Source organism: Bos indicus x Bos taurus, chromosome 11 (genome assembly GCF_003369695.1).
Source record: "Bos indicus x Bos taurus breed Angus x Brahman F1 hybrid chromosome 11, Bos_hybrid_MaternalHap_v2.0, whole genome shotgun sequence".
In the NCBI taxonomy this organism is placed as follows: domain Eukaryota; kingdom Metazoa; phylum Chordata; class Mammalia; order Artiodactyla; family Bovidae; genus Bos; species Bos indicus x Bos taurus.
This window is the reverse complement of record NC_040086.1, coordinates 47254181-47269548: the sequence shown is the minus strand read 5'-3', so window position 1 is coordinate 47269548 and position 15368 is coordinate 47254181. Positions and strand designations below refer to the sequence as shown.

General features: G+C 45.5%; 1 protein-coding gene across 1 annotated transcript; it reads right to left on the bottom strand.

Annotated features, from left to right (window-relative positions):
• Nucleotides 1-1615: 1615 nt before the first annotated feature.
• FOXI3 (forkhead box I3) lies at nt 1616-7039 on the bottom strand. Its single transcript, XM_027555479.1, has 2 exons — nt 6211-7039; nt 1616-3110 (listed from the first exon to the last, which is right to left on the bottom strand). Exons 1-2 carry the CDS (start codon nt 6935-6937, stop codon nt 2485-2487), a joined length of 1353 nt encoding a protein of 450 aa, XP_027411280.1. The 5' UTR covers nt 6938-7039; the 3' UTR covers nt 1616-2484.
• Between the last annotated feature and the right edge of the window lie 8329 nt (nt 7040-15368).

Below are 15368 nucleotides of genomic sequence, written 5' to 3'. Positions count from 1 at the left end.
CTAGGAATCAACCAGGAGTCTCCTGCATTCCAGGATTCTTCACCAGCTGAGCTAGACAGAAACATTACTCTGTTAAAATACAAACAAGATGCTCATGTCTAGAGATCCTCCAGAACTGTTTCATTCCAATCCCTTAAGATGTGGGCAGGTAGAACAAGCCCAATAAAGAAACTGGGATTGGGGGAGAATATGTATATATATAACCGAGTCCCTTCGCTGTTCACTTGAAATTATCACAACATTGTTCATCGGCTATACCCCAATGCAAAATGCTTTTGGTGTTAAGAATAAAATTTTATAAAAGAAAAAAAAAATCAATTGCTTGCTCTCTCAACACAAAAATCCGGTAGCAGTTTCTGTGCCATGCTGCTTACAGCTCTATTCCTTTATAGAAAGAAGTTAAAGATAGGGAAACAAGATGCCCAAAAAGGAACCAGAAGTCATCCCACTTCAAGTTTATTTTATGTGATTTCCAGCATGCAGTGTGCTTTCTTGGGGAAAAAAAAAAATCATCCCAGTTCACATTATAAATTAATTTACAAATATAGAATTGTGTTAGAAACAATATTTATAAAAGTCCATACAATTTTTCACATACAAAAATATCCATAGAAAGTGGGGTTTTTGTACATACAGTATGAGGGTAGGTAGTTTCTTTGGTTGTCTTCCTGTATATTTAAAAAGTAATGTTGACATTATTTATACCTCAATAGACTATTTAAAAAAAAAAATAATTTTCTATATGTATTATTTCAAACTTCCAATTTAACGATAATGCTGTGAATCTCAAATAATATACAGGGAAAAGTTAACAATTTTTTACAATTAATTTGTGTTCCTTTTCCTAAAAAAATTAAAAACTAGCAATGTTCCCATCAAAGACCAAACATGGTACAAGGGTAATTCATAGAACATTAACTTCATCTTAATGCATCACTATTCCAATAAAATCACACTTTCTGCACTAACACTTTTTGGATAAGTTCAAACTGTGGCTGAGTGTCTGCCACATACAGACATTCTCTTGGGCACCAAGATGGTGACCATAAAAAGTATTCAAATGATGACACCTCCTGAGAAGTAAAAGGGAGTGTTAAAATATATTACATTAGAAAAATTTTTGACCACAAATGTTTTCTTTTAAAAATAAAAATTCCATTTAAAAACTATTTTTAATAAAATACTAAAACTTGGTTTCAAAGATGAAAAACCCAGGACATATGCTAAAAAAGACAGGATACCAGTTAACTAGGACGGTCACCACAGATCTCAGAAATATGGCAGCAAAAGTGAGGCAGAGCTGGTGTCCATCCTTGATGCTCAGAACATCCCAAGCGATACTGGTTTCAGCCAGAATCTTTGGTCAGATGAAACCTAGCTCATTCCTACTCTTTAGACACTACTTACTCTGCCTATGCATGTTAATGCCTTTGTTTTTCAGGGACTAGAACACAAAGGTTACAAGCACAGACTCTGGAGCCAGATTGCCTTAAAACTGGATTCTGGTGAGAGTTCCCTGGTGGTCTAGTGATTAGGATTTGGTGTTTTCTCTGCTGTGGCCTGGGTTCAATCCCCGATCCGGGAACTGAGGTCCCACAAAGCACACAGTGCAGCCAAAAAACAAAACAAGACAGAAAACTAAACACACACACACACACACAAACAATAAAATCAAAAAACTAGATCCAGGCTTCATGACTTACTGTTTGGACCTAACATCTTGGCAGTTTACTGCCACCATACCGAAAACGAGGGGGAGTAACAATACCTTTGTCCCAAGGTTGTTGTGAGGATTAAATGAGCTAATATGCCTGGCACACAGGGTGTGTCTGGGCATTTCTATCGCTATTAATGTCTGACACATCCCTGACACTAAGCATAAATAGAGGTGATCTGTGAGCTGGGTAGAGAGCTCAAAGATTTGCGGTGCTTTCTAGCACAGTATTTGAAAAACTTTCCATTAGCCACAAAGAGGACAAATGGAGGTTTTCTGGAAAAATGCAGGTCTCTGACTTTTCTAGAAAAAACAGAAGGCTGCCAGGCAGAGAAGACCAGTTGCCCACAGCAGCCTGCAGCTGGTGGGTCCCAACCATTCCCTGCTGCTTCCAGTGCCAACTGTTACTTTTTTTGACCCAGTAACTTCATTCACTTGTTTTTGCATCTGAAGTCTGTGCCCACTGGACCCTGTGACCCTGATATACAGTGATGAACAGACAGACATGGTCCCTGCCCTCACAGGGCTCTCGGATACCATCCCAGGACAGACTGGACTGGATTTCTCTCCAGGGAGGCCCTTTATCCAGAGAAAGCTTGTCGGGTAAAGAAAAAGTTTGCATCCACACGCTGTTCTGAGTGTGTTCAGTGGATCTTGCCGGGAGCTCTGGAGAAAATGCAATCTCAGTTCCTGCCCCAGATCTACTGCCTGGAGATCTGTATTTTCATGAGATCTCAGGTGTCCAACAGTTGAGTCTGGGAATTGGGGCTCTATACTTCAGAGCCCTCCCGAGGGTAGATGAGGCTGTTGACCATGCTGAAGTTGTAGAAAGGGCTGCCAAAGGGGCTGCTCGGGGCCCCGCTGGTGCTGGCGGGGAAGGGGCCGTAGTAGGAAGATCTCTGGCTGCTGCTGCTGCTGGAGCTGTGATTCAGTTGCAAGGGGTCTGATGAGGGCTCCGGGACGGAGCTGGGGGGAAACACGCCGCCTGAGGGCACCTGGGGCCCCTGGATCCCTAGAGGACGGCTGCCAGTGAGTGCCCGCTGCGTGCTCCCACTGCTACTACCGACGCTTAGGGTGCCGAGGCTGCTGAAGAAGCTGTTCAGGCAAGGGGTGGAGGAAAGCATGGACACTCCCGGTGAGGAGGCAGTACTCTTGGTGTCCTCATGAGGCTCTGGGGACTGGGAGGGTCTCAAAGATGCAGGGGCACTGTCTCCGTCTGGCTTCCCACCCACTCCAGACCCCAGTCCCGGGGAGAGCCCTTCTTCTGATTTTGAAGTCCCCACGGCCACTGAGGGGGTGCTGCTGGCTTCCGAGCGGCGCTTTCGCTTCCGACGGAAGTTTCCGTTGTCAAACATTTTCTCACAGTTTGGATCCAGGGTCCAGTAATTACCTTTCCCTGCAAAGATGAGAAAGATGGGTTAGAAGAGGAGGTATACGTGCCCATGTTATCATTTAGTCACTAAATCATGTCCAGTTCTTTGGCAACTGCATGGACTGTAGCCCTGCCAGACTCCTCTGTCCACGGGATTCTCCAGGCAAGAATACTGGAGTGGGATGCCATTTCCTTCTCCAAGGGATCTTCCTGACCCAGGTATCAAACCCGAGCCTCTGGTATTGGCTGACGGATTCTTTACCACTGAGCCACCAGGGAAGCCCCACATGCCCAGCTTTGGGTCTGAGATGAGGGAGGCAGGCTCTCATGAAACTTGACAGAGATGCTCAATCCACTCTGTTGTCCTTTTGGGGGAAATGGCACTACTTGAACTTGAGCCTCTGTTTATCTATAAAAATAGGGATAAGACAGTACTCACCTCACAGGTTGGCCGTGAGGGGTAAATGATAGATCTCCGCAAAGAAGCCATACACAGTGAGCAGTGAAAAGAAAAAGGTATCTATTATCATTATCATTTGCTGAAAGGGTATAGTATTTGCCCCGAAAAAATACTCCACTGGAAAAATGCAACCTCCAATACCCAACCCTCCGCCTTGTCCAACAGAAACGACAAGTTATTACTGAGCAATTGACTGTTTTAAACACACCTTGGATGGCATCTATTTGAAAGTACAAGGAAGCTCCACACCCATCCCTCGCTTTGGGCAAGAGGCACCCTTGCACATCTTCCCAGCTTTTCCTCCACCAGGCTGATCTCAGACCAGGACCCCATTTAATGCAAGCAATGCTAGTCTTCTGCTTAGAAAAACTCCCTCACTATCTAGCACAGTTGAAGTAAAAAAGATCTGTCATCCTCGAGGATTTTTTTCTCCCAACGGCTCTCATCACTTCTGGTAAAAAGAATCTTTGGCATTTGCAAATACCGTAAAGCACTTATCTTGTAGTGAGTTCTTCACATTGATAACTCTAGTTACTCCTCATGGCTCTGGAGATGAGTGATATCATCGCCTCCATTCTTCAGATGGGGAAACTGAGGTGCAGACTGGTTAGCAACCTGTCATTCTCCCAGTTAGCCACGGTGTGTGTGTGCTTAGTTGCTCAGCCCTGTCTGACTCTTTGTGACCCGTGGACTGTAGCCCACCAGGCTCCTCTGAGCATGGGATTTCCCAGGCAGGAATATTGGGTGCCTTTTCCTTCTCCAGGGGATCTTCCCGACCCAGGGATCGAACCCACGTCTATCTACTGCATTGGCAGACTGATTCTTTTACCACGGCACCATCTGGGAAGCCCAGTTAGCAGTGGCAGGGCCAGGATATAAGCAGATTGTCTCTAGAGTCAAGCATTCTTAACCACTACCACACACCCCTCCACATCCATTACCTCCACCAACACATTTTCTGCAAATAGTTGCAGAATAAAAACCTAATTCACGTAACTACCATCTAAACAACCAATCATACCTACTCCTACCAAAATATTTATATTGTGTCACCTTGCTACCAAAAGCTTTGACAAGACACTGGCTTGAGATCCTTGACCTTTTTAGAAAGTCCGGGAGTGTACGTGACAATTGACATGATCACCTCAGGTGATTTAGAGGCCAAATCTGGGCAGATGCATCTTGGAGAGCTGCGTGCCTTGTCCAGTAAAGTAACCACTAGCCACACTTGGCTGCTGGGCACGTGAAAAGTGGCTTGTACCAAGTGAAATATGGTATAACACATACATAGGATTTTGAAGACTTAGTACCAAAAGAATAATGTAATTAGCTTATGGATAATTTCTTATATGTTCTACATGTTGAAATAACATTTTGAGTTGCTTTAAAAAATAAATTCCCTGAAGTCAGATATGGTCACCTCTATTAAAATTTTTTCTTTTTTCTTTAAAAAAAAAAATTCCCACCATCTTTTTACTTTTTTTCACATGGCTACTAGACAATTTTTCAACTACGTGTAGTTTGTACAGCATTTCAAATGGAAAGCACTGCTCTTCATTGGAAGGACTGATGTTGAAGCTGAAGCTCTGATGATACTTTGGCACCTGATGCGAAGAGCCAACTCATTAGAAAAGACCCTGATGCTGGGAAAGATTGAAGGCAGGAGGAGAAGGGGACGACAGAGGACGAGATGGTTGGATGGCACCACCTACTCATTGGACATGAGTTTGAGCAAGCTCTGGGAGATGGTGAAGGACAGACAGGCCTGGAGTGCTGCAGTCCATGGGGTCGCAAAGAGTTGGACATGACTGAGCGACTGAACAATAACACAACTACTTCAGAGCATTTACATAATTTACAAAGAATCCTGTATCCCTCACTGATCCTTAGCCATTTCTGCACCAGGGGCTGGTCTCCTGCAAGACAATATTTTCCACCAACGCAGGGGGCTAAGGGATGGGGGGGAGTCTGAGTGCATTACTTTTATTGTGCACTTTATTTCTATTATTGCTACATCGACCCCCCCTCAGATCATCAGGCATTAGATCCCAGAGGTTGTGGATTCCTGCTGTAGAAGGCAAGGAAACAGTTTCCTCTTTTCCCTAACCGGATTCTCACCCCACACCCCTAGTCCTGAGCGCCTTCAGAAAACCTCCAGTAAGAATCTGTTTCTGAGATTTTTGAGCTTTTCTTCACCTCATTCCTCAGCTAAGAGGGAAACCATTAACAAGACACTATCACCCAGCCCTCCTCACCTCAGGGGCTTAGATCCGCACGAAGCACATTTGGGATTTACACTATTACGTTTCTAAACAGGTAAGGTTCGAAACGCATCTACGTACAGCGGGTACCAACTCCCCATCTCTCCCCACCTCACTCTCCTGAAATGTGATGGGATTCTCGGCTCATCTGAATCTCTTTACAGCCATCCGTTATCTGAGAGCCCACCCGTGTTTTTATTCCTAATCCGTTTACCGGTAACTCGACCCTCCCTTCCAACCGCCTAAGGAACACCACTCAGGACTGACTTTCCGCTTAAAGATTCAGGCTTTTTACCTTTATCCCACCCTGGCCTGCCTCTGCGTGTGCGTGAGTTGCAGGGTGGGCGTTGTGGGGGGCGGGTGTGGGTAAGGGACCGGCCGGGAAGCACCTGTCCGCCCTCACCTGGGTCGTCCTCGTCGCGGGGCACCTTCTTGAAGCAGTCGTTGAGAGACAAGTTGTGGCGGATGGAGTTCTGCCAGCCGGCCTTGCTGCGCTGGTAGAAGGGGAAGCTGTCGGCCACGAACTGGTAGATGTGGCTGAGCGTGAGCTTGCGTTCGGGCGCGCTCTGGATGGCCATGGCGATGAGCGCCGAGTACGAGTAGGGCGGCCGCACCATCTTCATCAGGTCCTCGCGGCTGGCCATGGACAGCCAGCCCAGCTCCCCTGGCGCCGCGGGCCCGGCGGGTGAGGCGGGCGCGGCGGGCGCAGGCTGTGCGAAGGGCCGCTGAGCGCAGGCAAAAGTGCCAGCGGCGGTCGGAGGCTGCAGGAAGGGTCCCGGCGCGCCCCCCGGGGGCGGCGGCGGCGGCGGAGGGGCGCCCAGGTACGCGGCGGCGGCGGCGGCGGCGGCGGCGGCGGGGGGACCGCCCACGGCCGGCCCGTTGAGCCACAGGTAGGGGTTGGCGGCGGCGGCTGGCGGCGCGGCGTAGTCGGTGAGTCCGTAGGGCGCCCGGGCGGGTGCGGGGGCGCCCGGGGCGGCGGCGGCGGCGGCGGTCGAGGGCAAGCTGGGCTGCGAGTACACGCCGAAGTTGTCCCCACAGTAGAGAGCCATGTCGGCGGCCGTCGGCTGGCGCGGCGCGGCGGCGGCGGCGAGGGGCGAGCGGGGCTGACCTCGCCGCTCGGGCAAGAGCATCCCTTTGGGGGCCAACCCTGCGGCCCTGGCTCGGCGACCCGTGTCTTCGGCGAGGAGGGGCGGGGACTGATGGGTGAGCGCGGAGCGCCGACGAGCTAGCCTCTTATAACCGTCGGCGGCTGGGCTCCTCCCGGGCCGGTCCCGGGGCTGGGCGGCTGCCCGCGGGCTTCGGCTCTCCACGCCCCCGCCACGCCCCACCTGCCCGCGCACGCATCCCGGCCCAGCGCGCGGAAACCTCCGGCCGCCCGCCGCGCCTGCCCGGCCCCTGCAACCCCTCCTCTCCGGGCCGGGGTGGAACGGAGGGAGGTCGGGAAGAACCAGGGAAGCCCGGGGGAGGCCGGCGCCTCCGATATTCAAGCAACCTGTTCCCCATTCCTAACCATTGTGTCCTCAGCACAAGAACGAAATAAAATAACGAATATCAAAACAAAGAGAAAATCTCCAGGACGGTCCGACTGTTCTAAAAAGTCTGTGAGTTAACTCTGGGTGGCCGCTCAGCCCACCTGCCTGCCCCCGCCCCAACCTTTGATATTTCGACCTGGAGCCTCTACATCTTTTGTGATCAGTTGCAGGATTCACGTCCGGTCTCGACTGGTCGGCTCCCAGTCGAGAATAATAGACGCGATTTACAAGTCTTTGGAGGTACACCGTAGATATTAAGGAGCATTCTTGGTGCGTCCCCTTGTCCTAGGGAATTCTTTGAAGGGAAGGACCGAAATCGGTTTTTTAATTTCTCTAAACATAGCGATAGGTTCGTTCCTATCCGGAAAATAGATATGCATTTTAGGTCCAGTTTGCGCAGACTTTTGGTGTCATTTGTTGTCTTCGAAAACAGAAGGGTAAACGTTTTCAAAGACACATAAATAAGTGGGTTCGGAATTAGCATTTTAAAGCCAACTGTAATTTAAACTGTGCTAGAAGCGCTCGTTTACAAAAAACGATCTCAACGAATTATGGCAGAAGACTTGCCCTCTACTTCTGTTAAGTTTTCTAATGCAGCTCCTGCCCGGAAAAACAAACAAAATCAGCAAAATACTGTGGAGACTCAAGTGCCACGCCATCATTATTTATTGACTCCGAACGATAAGAAAAAAAAATTTTTTTTTACGGTTAAATTGAGTTCTAAATATTTTCTTAAGCGGTCACAGGTCTGAGATTCTCTTTTAAAGGAGAGGGGAGAGGAAAAAAAAATTTTTTTTTCCTATTTGTCAATTGCAGATTGACGATTCAGAATACTTAATAATTCGGAACCCACCTCCCGCATTTATTTTCGTGACAGTTCCTTATGTACTTTGAGGAAAATGATCCTCTTCTGTTTTAGCACTTCTTAAAAAGTAAAATCCAAAGATCTTAGCCAACTTGGGTACCTAAAATGCAACTCACACTTCAAATGTAACATTTTTTTCTCGACTTTTGTGAACCCGGGAAGGAATTCTTGTCACACAGTTTCTTTCCGTCTCCTTGCAAATGGTATTGAATGGAGTAGTGTTTGCCTTAGTTGTATTTTGAGGGAAGGAAAACTGCTTTCGTTTTCCTTCCCAAATAGCCCAGACGAAGTTGTTATTTTTCTTGGGATGTTAATAAGGATGACAGCTGTAAGTCAAGAAATTGGAAAGCAATTTTTAGTAACTTAATAAATGCTCAAATTTAATATTTTTTCCTAAAGTTTAAACAAAAAAAGAGAAAAAGTTCAAAAGAAAAGCTGGCAAACAAGATGGTAATAAATTAGGAAAGATTTGAAACCATCCCTCCCTTAGTAATTGATGTCCTTAAGAATATACTTTTCTTTAGCAAATTGATTACCCATACATACTTTGCAGTCTTGCAGATTTTTTTTTTTAGTTCAACTCTTAATCCTATATTCCAAATTATTCTGAGTGAGAGGCTATGATTAAAGATCATTGTTTCTTTGGTTAAAGGTTCTGCTTAAAAGAGATATTTTGCTCCTTGACTATACATTATCTTTTCCCAACTTTAATTTTATTAAATTAATGGAGCCACCTAGCGGCTCTTTGCTCTGTTACCGCAGATATCCAGATAGGGACCTGTGAAATGAACAGTTCACCCCTGCTAAGGGTTTGGATATCATACTTTTTTCTATTTGTTTTTAAATTACATATTAATTAGCCAAGCTTAAGACTCATTGGTCACAGTCTTGGTTTTTAATGTCAAAATTTTAAATAGTATCTTAAATCCGTGTGTATGTACTCAGTTGCTCAGTCCTGTCTGATTCTTTGCGACTCCATGGACTGTAGCCGGCCAGGCTCCCCAGCCCATGGGATTTTTCAGGCAAGAATACTGGAGAGGATTGCCATTTCCTCCTCCAAGGGATCTTCCCAACTCAGGGATGGAATTCGAGTCTCCTGTGTCTACTGCATTGGCAGGTGGATTCTTTATCACTGACTGAGCCACATGGAATTTTAAACAAAATTTTAAAACATTCGGTACACTTGAAAAAAAACAGAAAAGCAAATAGAATAAAACCTAGGCATAAAATGCAAGTTCTCTGTAATAATGTATTGTTAAATTGCCTTTTCACAAAAGAATATAATTGAGGCAATTGATCAATGTACCTATACCAGTGTAAAATGATGTAAAACAAAGGTAGATGTTGCATGTTTTCATCACTGGAAAATAAAACATTTTGGGAAACCTTTCAACCTGAAGAAAATCTCTCATTTATTTTCCACTGACATTTGGTAACATTCTAGATGCTTCCTTGTGCAACAACAGTAATTTACAATGGAATGTAGTCATTTTTAACAAATACTATAATAACATGTAAAATTCTTTACACTCATTGATTTATAGCATAGAAATGTTTGCACTATGGCATTTGCTAGTATTTGTCCATATTTTTTTGTTGTTTAGTTGGATCTAACTCTGCGACCCTATGGGCTATAGCTTGCCAGGCTTCTCTGTCCATGGGATTTCCCAGGTGAGAATACTAGAGTGGGTTGCCATTTCCTTATCCATTTCCATATTTACTGAGGAAGAAAAAGGTAATATACATTGGAAATAACCTCAGTGCTCTTAATTCCTGATAGCTGCAACTTATTTATGTGTTTTTGCTGTGCTGGGTCTTAGTTGTGGCTCACAGGATCTTCCTTGTGCTTGCATGGGGGACCTAGTTCCCAGACCAGGGATTGTACCCAGGCCCCCTGCATTGGGAGCGTGGAGTCTTACCCACTGGACCACCAGGGAAGTCCCATAGTTGCAACTTAGAACAACAGAGGAGGTGAGAAGAGAAGGCAAGAACTGAATCAGCTATATGTATACAGCAGAAACTAAGACAATGTTTTAAAGCAACTATACCCCAAATGAAAAAAAGAAAACACACCCAAGCATACACACACTGTAGCTCATCAATAGGGGATATGGATTGTTGTCAATTTTTAATGCCAAAAGTAATTAGAGACAATTGTTGTTGTTCAGCCACTCAATTGTGTCTGACTCTTGGTGACCCCATGGACTGTAGCCTGCCAGGCTCCTCTGTCCATGGGATTTCCCAGGCAAGAATACTGGAGTGGGTTGCCATTTCCTTCTCCAGGAGATCTTCCTGACCCAGGGATCGAACACATGTTTCCTGCATTGGCAGGTGGGTTCTTTACCATTGAACCACCTGGGAAGCCCAAATAAAGACTTAGCAGCTATTAAAAAATTAAGAGAAAGTGGGAAAACTCATTGTAATCAAAGAATACAGTTTAGGGGAAAATGAAGTAAGAATAACTACCACATAGGCTAAAATATGTAAGATTTTTCTGGTGAAGAAAGGATGGATTCTTGAAGGAAAGATATTGCATCTATGGGGGCTGGACCCACCACCTCATTCCTTACTTTTTCCAATTGCGGACCACTTAATTGGTTCTCATTTAGGGGTTTCCCTGGTGGCTCAGACCATAAAAATCGGGCCACAATGCGAGAGACCTGGGTTCGATCCCTTAGGGAAGATCCCTGGAGAAGGGAATAGCGACCCACTCCAGTATTCTTTTTTGTTTGTTTGTTTGTTTCACTCCAGTATTCTTGTCTGGAGAATCCCACGGACAGAGAATGATGGGCTACCGTCCATCATGATGGGGTTGCAAGGAGTTGGAAACCACTCCTATATATATAGATATAGTGTGTGTATATATATATATATATATATATATATGTACACACACACACACACATATAGCAACTGGTATATATATAGTGTATATATATGTATGTATATATAGTATATATGTGTGTGTGTGTGTATATATATTGTGTATATATATGTATATATATAGTATATAGTATATATGTGTGTGTGTATATATATATACATACACATAGCAACTGGTAGTGTCATTAATCAGAGAAGGCAATGGCACCCCACACCAGTACTCTTGCCTGGAAAATCCCATGGACGGAGGAGCCTGGTAGGCTCCATGGGGTCGATAAGAGTCAGACATGACTGAGCGACTTCACTTTCACTTTTCACCTTCATGCATTGGAGAAGGAAATGGCAACCCACTCCAGTGTTCTTGCCTGGAGAATCTCAGGGACAGGGGAGCCTGGTGGGCTGCCATCTCTGGGGTCGCACAAAGTCGGACATGACGAAGCGACTTAGCAGCAGTGTCATTAATGAGGAGCACACTGAAGAGCCTCTGTCCCCTCCCAGTGCATCACTGCAGATGCAGCAGATGTCAGAGGTGCTGTCCATCAGTTTTTAACAAACATTTAGGCTCTACTTACTGAATCTAAGAGCTGATGGGAAACTGAGGTGGCTCTTTTCCACTAGGAGAGCAGGTTTTTCACCAACTTAGCCTCTGTTTTCTTTTCCAAGAACACATTTACCTGTGAGCTGTTCATGTTAACCTTGGCCAAGTTGCCCCTTTGGTCCCCCTACTAAGCCACCTGGGAGTCAAAGACTGGAGTGAGCTGTAAACACAGGTGTTGTGTATGCTCAGTCACTCATTGGGTCTGACTTTTTGTGACCATACGGACCATAGTCAGCTAGCTTCTCTGTCTATGGAATTTTCCATGCAAAAATACTGGAGTGAGTGGTCATTTCCTCCTCCAGGATCTTCTCAATCCAAGGATCAAACCCACATCTCCTACATCTCCTATATTGGCAGGAGGATTCTTTACAACTGCTGCCACCTGGGAGGCTCAGATACTGGGGGCAGGGTGCAAAAATCATGGGCAGGGAGGCTCAGAAGCACTACCAGGCCATAGGCCAGCTGACCCCCATGGCTTATGGCGCTCTTCCCACTGCCAACATTAGGCACAGGATGCCTAGCACAAAGGATGACTCCTTGGGATTCTTGTGGGTTGAAGCCTCTGAAGATACCACCGAAGTTCTGTGTACTTAGTCCAGAAGAATAAGAGAAAAAAATTATCAGCCCAAACCATGGTGATCCAACAAATCCTTTGAACAAAGTTACTAATACATCGCTGCCTGCTTGAACCTTAGACCTCTTCCCAGTGCTTCGCTCTCCCCTCCCCAATCCTCTGGAATGCTTCACTGGCCTCTGGCTCTAGCTGATTAGCCCCATTCTTGAGCTTCCTCAGCTAACTTGTCAGACCCTTCCTTGTGCTCCAGACCTGCTCCCAGAGTGTCTTCAGCTCTCCTAGAAGACTTGCCTGATAGTGTCTCTCCGTGCTCTGAAAGCATCCTGGCTCCCCGGGATCCTCCCATGGTGCCCTGAGGCTACTTTTCCCCCAACTCCTCCCTCCTCAGGGCACAAATGCCCTCCAGCCCTCCTGTCTTGCTGGATGGCTTCAGCATCGGCTTGGTAGGTTATCCAATTCTCTGGACTCTCATTTCTAATAACCAGTTCCTCCTCTCCAGTTCAGCTACTCACTATACTGAGTGTTCTTTGAGGCTGGGGACTGTGTCTCTGTGACTCTGTGGCTCACTTTTTTTGAGTGCTTACAATTAAGGAAACATGTACTAAATGCCTGGCATTGTGCTAAGCATCTTCCATGCGTTATCTCATTTACTTCTTACAGCAATTCTGTGAGATAAGAACTCTCAGTCTGCATTCTACAGATGAAGTCTCAGAGAGAGAGGTTAAGTAATTTCTAAGTGTGCAGCCAAGATTCAAAGCTGATTCAGAGCCAGGCAATCACGCCATGAAGCCCAGGCTGGGAGCTCTCGGCAATAATTATATATGCTCTGCTCAGACACTCAGTCGTTTCTGACTCTTTGTGACCCCATGGACTGTAGCCCACCAGACTCCTTTGTCCATGGGATTTTCCAAGCAAGAATACTGGAGTGAGTTGTCATTTCCTTCTCCCAACCCAGGGATCAAACCTGGGTCTTCTGTGTTGCAGGGGGATTCTTTACCAACTGAGCCACCAGGGACACCATCATTAATTGCCTCCTCCGGTATTTCCCCAGTGGCTGGTTCAGTGCCTATCATTGGTGCATGCTCAATTATTGTTTGTTACTTAAAGAAATTAAAGTTAAAAAGCATTAAATGATGTAAAATGGAAATTAGAAGTCTCACCCCTTCAACTTCCTATCCCCTATCAGTTTCTTATGCTTTCCTCCAGAAAATGTTTGGAGGTACTTAACCTGCACAGATATATGCCTTTAAAGCAGAATCCATGCCATTGACATAGCTTTGCACCTTCTAGTTCCATTAAAATGTTTTGGAGAACTTTCCAAAGCAGTCCATATGTCCAAACGTCTACCTCATTCATCCTCCTGGTGTTCCCCTTCATGAGATGTTCAGTGAAGACCCACCAGTATTGTTTTGTAAGAGTGGTTTACAGCCTGTCCCTGTTTTAATTTGGTGGTGTCCCTCCATATTTGTTAGGCAGTATTTTGAATTTGGAGAAGGCAATGGCACCCCACTCTAGTACTTTTGCCTGGAAAATCCCATGGATGGAGGAGCCTGGTGGGCTTCAGTCCATGGGGTCTCGAAGAGTCGGACACGACTGAGCAACTTCACTTTCACTTTTCACTTTCATGCATTGGCGAAGGAAATGGCAACCCACTCCAGTGTTCTTGCCTGGAGAATCCCAGGGATGGGGGAGCCTGGTGGGCTGCCGTCTATGGGGTCGCACAGAGTCGGACATGACTGAAGCGACTTAGCAGTAGCAGCATTTTGAATTTAACCTACTTTAGATGGATCTTACAACTACCTCCTTTAAAGAAAATGGCTTAAAAGCAGAGGCATTACTTTGCTAACAAAGATCCTTATAGTCAAAGCTATGGTTTTTCTAGTAGTCATGTACGGATGTGAGAGTTGGCCCATAAAGAAGACTGAGCACCGAAGAATTGATGCTTTTGAATTGTGTGTGGTGCTGGAGAAGACTCTTGAAAGTCCCTTGAACTGCAAAGAGATCAAACCAGTGAATCCTAAAGGAAATGAATCCTGAATATTCATTGGAAGGACTGAAGCTCCAATACTTTGGCCACCTGATGTGAAGAGCCAACTCATTAAAAAGACCCTGATGCTGAAAGAGACTGAGGGGATAAGGAGAAGGGATAGACAGAGGATGAGATGGTTGGATGGCATGATCGACTCAATGGACATGAGTTTGAGCAAACTCCAGGAGACAGTGAAGGACAGGGAAGCCTGACGTGCTGTAGTCCATGGGGTCACTAAGTCTGGGACAGGACTTAGTGACAGCAACCACAACAAGTAAATTTCTAGCTGGGATTTTCTGGGTCAAAGAGGACATACTTTTAAACATGTGATTCTGACAAATGGTTCTTCAAGAGGATGCCCCAGTTTATACCACTAGCAGGTTCATGTTGGACGCCTATTTTCCTTCCCTTTTGCTAAAGCTGGATGTGTTCAAGTTTTTTTATTTACTGATCTTAAAAGCACAGAAGGATATCTCAAATGTGTTTCGGTTTGTTTTCCCTGATGAATGAATACCTAGTCACATGTCATGTTAATTTTTTCGTTTTGTTAACTTCCTGTTCTGACCTTTTGCTCATTTTGCTCTTTTTAAAAAAAATGGATGTGTCTGAGCTCTTTGTGATTAAAGATATTAATTTTCACCCCCAGGTGTTGCAAATTGTGGTTTCTTTGTTAACATTATCTCTTCTGTTGGATCTATGATAGCGCTCTGTCTTGACTTTCTTCCTTTATCTTCTGCATTTTCAAAGGATGTCTGTCTATTTCTCATCTCATCCTTTGAATATAGTTTTTTACCCCCTCAGGTTCCTAATTCAGTCCTCTTCTTTTCCTCGCACACATTCTTCATGGGCTGCCATATCCACTCCTGTGCCTTTAGTTGTAATGGTTTGTTACAGCTATTACTGCTTGTTTAATAGCTCTGTAAAGAAGAGCTATACTTGCGGGCTTGTAAGAATTGTGTGGGATTGGCCACTGGACAGGGAAAAACTGGAGACTCAGACTTGGCCCTTGCCCAGAGTTACTCTTTCCTACAGCAGTGATTTGTTTGACGTGAGTGAATGATTTAAGATAGGTCACTTAAG

Excerpts from the sequence above, each read along its gene's own strand:
- FOXI3 (XM_027555479.1), bottom strand. The coding sequence starts at position 6,937 with ATGCTCTTGCCCGAGCGGCGAGGTCAGCCCCGCTCGCCCCTCGCCGCC. Across the intron at positions 3,111-6,210 it reads CCGCGACGAGGACGACCCAG|GGAAAGGTAATTACTGGACC; the intron begins GTGAGGGCGGAC and ends TCATCTTTGCAG.